Genomic DNA, 6,706 nt, shown 5'->3' on the forward strand with positions numbered 1-6,706 from the left:
ACATATCGTATTCGTCGTTAACCGAAATAGGGGGATGTGGAGACATACGTCTTTCCCTTGGAGTGATTCGTGTCGTTGCAGGATCGCGGGACAAGTTGTCGTTTCCTGGCCGTTAGTTCTCCTGCTGACAGGAATCTAGCGTCGTCGTTGAATTGCGCCATCGCGTCTTTTCAAAGGCCTCGCCTCGATAGTCGTATGTGACGTACTTCAACCTCTGTTGATGTAAGCTTAAGTTCCACGTATACCTGTGCGCTAGCGTCGTGTGCCATGTAGAAGGTGATGTACCCCGACATCTGTGGACGTAAAAATTGAGTTCCATGTATTCCCGTGCGCTAGCGTTTTGTTATGCGTAGGCTGCCTGCTCGGGGAGTTAAAATATCATAGACAATGTGGATAATAGTGTGTACCCGAGTTAATATTCGCGATTCCTACGTGATGCCCATGCACAAATAATCGATCATATAATCAAATACGCATGTTAGTCACCAATAAGCAATCAAGTAATTCCCCTAGTCCCACTAGTCTATCCTCCCAGCCTCTCAGACTGAACTTCCTAGTCCCACTAGACTATCCTCCCAGCCTCTCAGACTGAATCTCCTAGTCCCACTAGACTATCCTTCCAGCCTCCCAGACTGAATCTCCTAGTCCCACTAGACTATCATTCCAGCCTCTCAGACTGAATCTCCTAGTCCCACTAGACTATCCTTCCAGCCTCTCAGACTGAATCTCCTAGTCCCACTAGACTATCCTTCCAGCCTCTCAAACTGAATCTCCTAGTCCCACTAGACTATCCTTCCAGCCTCCTAGACTGAATCTCCTAGTCCCACTAGACTATCCTCTCAGCCTCTCAGACTGAATCTCCTAGTCCCACTAGACTATCCTTCCTGCCTCCCAGACTGAATCTCCTAGTCCCACTAGACTATCCTCCCAGCCTCTCAGACTGAATTCCCTTTTCCGAAGGTTTTAAATGCATGTTTCCTAAACTCTCAGAGTGTTGTGTACTGTATGTAATTGTTTTATGCACCGTGTATGAAACACCATAATAGCGTATGTTTGAAAACAATATTTTGACTGCTTGTTTTTCCGGCAACGGTTTGAGACCATAGTCGAGTACTAGGCGTTCTGTATGTATTCAACGTCTCAATGATCTAAGTCCCCAAGGGGAAAGGTGAGGTTAGAGCCTAGGTGTCGCAACAGAAACCTAATTCGCTGTAACCTATAGCTCTGATACCAATCTGTCACACCCCGAAATTATCAGAGCATTGGCGTGACTGGACTGGTATCTTCATTGCACAGCGGAAGCAAATAAGCTAAGTCTTTCTAGAAACTGAACGCCCACTAAGTACTCGACTCTTCATGGTCCTCCTATTCCAACCGTGCCTGGTCTTAGAAATGCAACCTGAGAAAGAACATGCGAAAAAGTCAACATAAAGTTGAGCGAGTTCATAGTTTGTTCGTAAAAGATTTGAGATAAATCTTTTGAGTTGTGAAAGGTTTGAAATAAATCTTTGGTATTGTGAAAGATTTGAAATAAATCTTTGAATAACCGGTTTTTGAAATAGTATTGAGAAAATGAATTTAAAAATCATTTTCTTGCCAAGTTATATGGAAATGTTGTGTTTGTAACACGTTATGTTCATAAAACCATGTATTTGTAAAGCCTTGTATTTGTATAAAACATGGTAGTTAATTTGTATGAACAAGAAGTTTCTGTAAGTATAAAATCCCTGGTATGTAGCAAATAAGGAAAAAGAGATCACCAATGGTTTGCAAGGCCATTGATATGTGTGAAGTGCAAGTAGGAAGACTCAAACCTAGCGGATTTATGCGTCGGGCACAAAGTCACCCCGAGGTCCGTTCTGTTTGGCCTGGGGCTGGGCTCGCTACACCCAGATAGATCTACCGCTCCTGTCCCTCGGTCCTACCATGAGGATTAATGGCCTCAAGTTTCCGCCTACCCACTCACATGATCTAAGTAGTAAACCTCCTTACGCCCACAAGCCCATCTCACGTATAAGTGGCCCGTAATTCCTACGGGACCCGATATCGCCAGTCAAACTCCATAAGCTTAAAAATTTTCGTGTAACATCCATATTTGTCGGTGTCGTCAGTATTTTGTACGGTTCAATCCGTTACCGTTTAACGTTTCACAAGCTTCTCTGTAAACCACCGTTCGCTCACTGTAAAGTCGGATAAACGTTCCTGGGCATTCCAAATGCCTAATTACATTAATTTGCTTTGTAAACACTAATTATTATAGCGTTAATTACCTGTTAATCATGTAATTAAGAGCCGTAAATCACGGGTTGTCACATTTTTGGTTGATGAAAAGGTCTTCATTTACATTCTCCCCACATAACTGTTTGTGATTTGGTAATTAAAGTTTTTTGACTATTGATTTTGTTTTTTAAATAAATAGGTGACTTTGTCCAAAAAGAGTTCCAAATCAGACAAACAAAACCTTTGGGAAGCATCAGCTGAGAGACAGAAATAACATGTAATTTGAGGTAGTAAATATGTTTTTCGTATAAGGATTCTATAATGTTGTATAATAAAAAGCTGCTTGTGATAATTTATTTGTATTTTTTAAGTTGAATTGATGCGTTTTATTTGAATATAGGATGATGACAAATATGAGTTCCCAGGGCCAAGTAGGGTTCAGGGTTTGCTAAAGAAACAACTCACAGTGTATTTCATTTCCAATATACACATGGCAAGAAAATCAAGAACATTTAAGGTTACTTGTAATTTGTAACGTCTAATTTCCATGGCCAAATACTAGAAATGACAATTTTAACCATCTATTTGCAGATCTAAGTTTTTATGCTACATTCAAGAATTTTACAAGCCCAGATCTGATAGGTTTGTTTACTGATTGTCAGTTTTCGTTACCTTCTTTGCTAGGGTTCAGTGATTTGGAAGCATGAGGAAGCTACGTGGCTGCGACGCTCCGGAACCGATGATGAAGAAGATGACGTTGATGGTGAGTTCATGTATTTACATATCTATGTGTTTTAATGTGATGATTTTAAATGTATTTTGAAGGATGGTAGGCCTTGTTCTCTGTTCCAATTAGCGTCCTAGGAAATGGGTTACACACAATAAGGAGGGTAGTTCGAGCACTAAAGGCACTAAAGGCAGGTGTGTTGTGCTATGTTCATCATATCTTTTTATAGCATTTGTATTAGATAAATTTATAAAATGTTTGTGTAATCTGATAAGTTGGACAGACACGATCACCCGTATTTTGAATCTCATAGCGGTTGGGCAAATCTTTCCGTCTGAATTGTTAACTGATGTGATAAAGAGATTAGAAGCAAGTGAAAGTACATTGCCCGCGCGAAAAAATGTTGTTGCGTGTGCAGCAGTGTGTAGATCATGGAGGGAAATGTGCAAAGAAATCGTTGATTCCACTGAATCTTTAGGGAAGATTACGTTTCCGATCGCTTTGAAACAGGTAGATTGTTAATTAGTCAGATGGTTTTGACTATAGGGGTATGCATGGGTCGGTTTGGTTTGGTTTGGTCTGGTTTGGTTATGGGTTAAAACCGAACCTATAACGAGGTTTTGCTTTTTATATCTTCATACCTTATTAGTTTGGTTATAAACAGTTCGGTTTAATACGGATTAGTTAATCGTCTGCCCTAGACGCAGGTGTAGGTGGATTCAAGATGACTTGAATTAGTAAATCCAGTTATATCTCGGGCAAAATAAAGTATTAGTAGTGTTTTTAATTTAAAAGGAGAATACATGACAACTAATATGCTATTTATAAATATTATAACAAAACTATAACATATTATTTATAAAAAATATATATAAAGGATGATTTTAATGTATGTTCGGTTAGTTCAGTTACTTATACACATAACTGAAACACTGGTTTTTCTCAATCAGCCTGGTTATTTCTGTCTGGTTTTTTTGTTTATTTACTTACGGTTAGATTATTCGATTTTTCTAGCTCACCCGTATATTTAAGTTATTATCAACGTTCAGTAACCTGACTAAATTACATTACAGCCAGGGCCTCGGGATACCACGATTCAGTGCTTCATTAAGAGGGATACATCGAATTTGAGTTATTATCTCTATCTTTGTCTTGGCAGCGTTTCATTTTATTTGAATAGTTCTTGAGATTTCTCTCTTATTATCTTTATGTTCCTTTTTTTTAATGTGAGTTCTTTAAATAATTGTATTTATAACGGTTTATTATCTGATTATTACAACTTCAAACAGGTTTAAGCACACCCAAACACTATCTACTATTATAAAAGATTATACAAGTCTTCGTTATTAATTTAACATTACCAATATGCAAAGGTTAAATGTCGAACAGATAATCCTGCTAACCTTATGGATCTAAGTACGCCTATGAACAAATTCTTGGCTGAACCGTACGGTTCTGAAAAAAAGAAAACCAAACCCGAGACCGGCCAAAATGATTCTGTTTGGTGATTTAAATAATCATTCTGACTCTTATTTATATAACAATAGAGGTCCTGGACAAAGTATTTCATGTTAACCCATCCTGATCTGTAATGGGTCAAAATGGACCGAAATGGGTTGGGCCAACTTACACTCTTCTTTTTATTAATTTTTTTCATTTTATAAAGTTATAAATATGCAAAGTATGACTCAATAGGTCTTTAAAAATTTGAGTTCAGTTTGTATGGGTTTTAATTTGTTCGGCCCTTTTGATCCATTTTCTTTTTAGTTAAACCATTTGACCTGAAAAATGTAAGACATTGAAACTGATATATGTGTAAGTTGTGATGGTCATAGGTTGTTGCTTTTATTAATGACAGTCTGCCACAGTTCTGCATTTTTTTATTTGTTTATTTGCCACCTACTGTACCCAATGAAGTCAAGTCTAAGCCACTGCAGAGGAAAAAATATGTTGGTAAACAGCCCAATCTGGCCTGTTTTGGCCAGCTATCCGAGCCTCCGATTTTGACACCTATACCTGTTTTTCTTTCATCTTGGCTTACTATCATGTTCTTGTATGTTCGTTTACATCTGTAACAGTCCTCAACCCCCGTGAAGATAACTGAAAGCTGAAACAGAATACGCAGTAAATGCTATGAAGCACATATTTGATAAACATGTTTTTTAGCCTCGAAACCTATATAGGTTTTTGAAGGGGGGTATGGTTCCAACACGTGCATGACCATACCCACACTTAACTTAGAAAACACTCAGCTGGTTATAAGGTCCTACAGCGGGCGCGGAACCACGCCAACACTGAGGTACAGACAGTACAAGAGGAAAGGGACGTACAGCCGATCAATAACCCAATCCGACCTGTTTTGACCTGTTACCCGAACTCTGCCCATTTTGCCTATTCTACTTGCTTTTCGTCGGTCTTGTCTAATTATCATGTATTGAAGAACCGCTAGCTTCATTGAATGTAAAAATTCTCGCACTTCCTACTGCTGATGAAGCTAATATGTGGATCAAGAAGTTTGGGTTTGAGAGGATGCCGGATGTAGAGGTATGCACTCTTTATCGTTTCTCTAATACTTGTATACTTGTTATATTTTACGTGGTTATGACTAAAATGGCCTCACGCGGAGAATATGATTTGCAAATATTGTTATATAGTACAAAGGCACTAACATGATTACACATTTGAAATTATGTCACAGTTGAAGCAGTACAGGAAGAATTTCCAGCTAATGGTTTTTCAAGGAACCTCAATGCTATACAAGACCGTCAAGAAGCCTTAAGGGCTGGTTGATGATAGATAGTTAAGTTTTATCAGGCCCAGCATGACGGGCCAAATATGCAATTTTTTTGGTTTCTATATATATTTGGAGAAAGGTAGTAACAGTCCTACCTGATATCTCTCCTGTTTTGGTACAAAATCTGGCATTTGGAAAAAAAATTTAGTTTTGTTAGTCCAAATTTATACGGGTGACCCGTTGGGCGATTTTGGTTAGGAGATAGATAGATATAAGATATAAACTTTTGTTTTGGTTATTGCTGATGACAAATTGGATATAATTTTGTTTTTTTTTTTTCTTTATATATTTTCTCCTAAAATTTTCAATGTGGAGATAATGGGGCTTTTGCAGCCAACAATAGATATGCTAAGGTGTATTCACAATCCAGTTGACAAAGATTTCAGTCAACAAGAAAAAAAACTGACCGGGTTGAGTCTGTCAGCAAATTGGCAGGTTATGCTATTTTAACGGCTCGATTTTGATGAGTTGGTTAACAGGTGTCGAACTATTCTCAAACCCATCACCATTACTTGACCTCGAATACGAATATCATGTTTGACTTAGTGAGTTGACCGTGTGGCTATCAGTGTTGGTGGGGTATAACACAATTTACTAGAAACCACATTTTGTTATGTATTTATTTATAATTTTATTTTTTTGAGTATAGTACACAAATAGAAAGTGGTTCTAACTATAAAAAAAATAGTCTTATGGTTAATATTCATATTTTTATGTCTTTTAATCATAATCTTAAGTCTTTTAATCGTATTTATTCTTCATCCTTTTTCTCTCCCACCGTCTTCTAATCTTTTTCTTTCATCACGTTGTCTAATCAAGCCTTGAAATTAACTTAGCAAGTTAGCAGTGTTTCCAATTGCTGAAAGCTAGCTAAGATTTTAGACTTTATAAGTTTAACCTATTGATCTCAACTTTGGCAATTGTTACATGTGTTAATATAGGTCCAGTAGGGACTCATGTTGTAA

At 37.7% G+C, this 6,706-nt stretch overlaps 1 protein-coding gene across 1 annotated transcript; it reads left to right on the top strand.

Annotated features, from left to right (window-relative positions):
* The first annotated feature begins 2,563 nt into the window (after positions 1–2,563).
* On the top strand, positions 2,564–5,986 carry LOC110878168 (tubby-like F-box protein 1). Its single transcript, XM_022126430.2, has 6 exons — positions 2,564–2,737; positions 2,905–2,983; positions 3,054–3,141; positions 3,231–3,457; positions 4,021–5,491; positions 5,646–5,986. Exons 2-5 carry the CDS (start codon positions 2,924–2,926, stop codon positions 4,132–4,134), a joined length of 489 nt encoding a protein of 162 aa, XP_021982122.1. The 5' UTR covers positions 2,564–2,737; positions 2,905–2,923; the 3' UTR covers positions 4,135–5,491; positions 5,646–5,986.
* Positions 5,987–6,706: the final 720 nt, after the last annotated feature.

This window comes from Helianthus annuus, chromosome 6 (genome assembly GCF_002127325.2).
Source record: "Helianthus annuus cultivar XRQ/B chromosome 6, HanXRQr2.0-SUNRISE, whole genome shotgun sequence".
Lineage (NCBI taxonomy): Eukaryota > Viridiplantae > Streptophyta > Magnoliopsida > Asterales > Asteraceae > Helianthus > Helianthus annuus.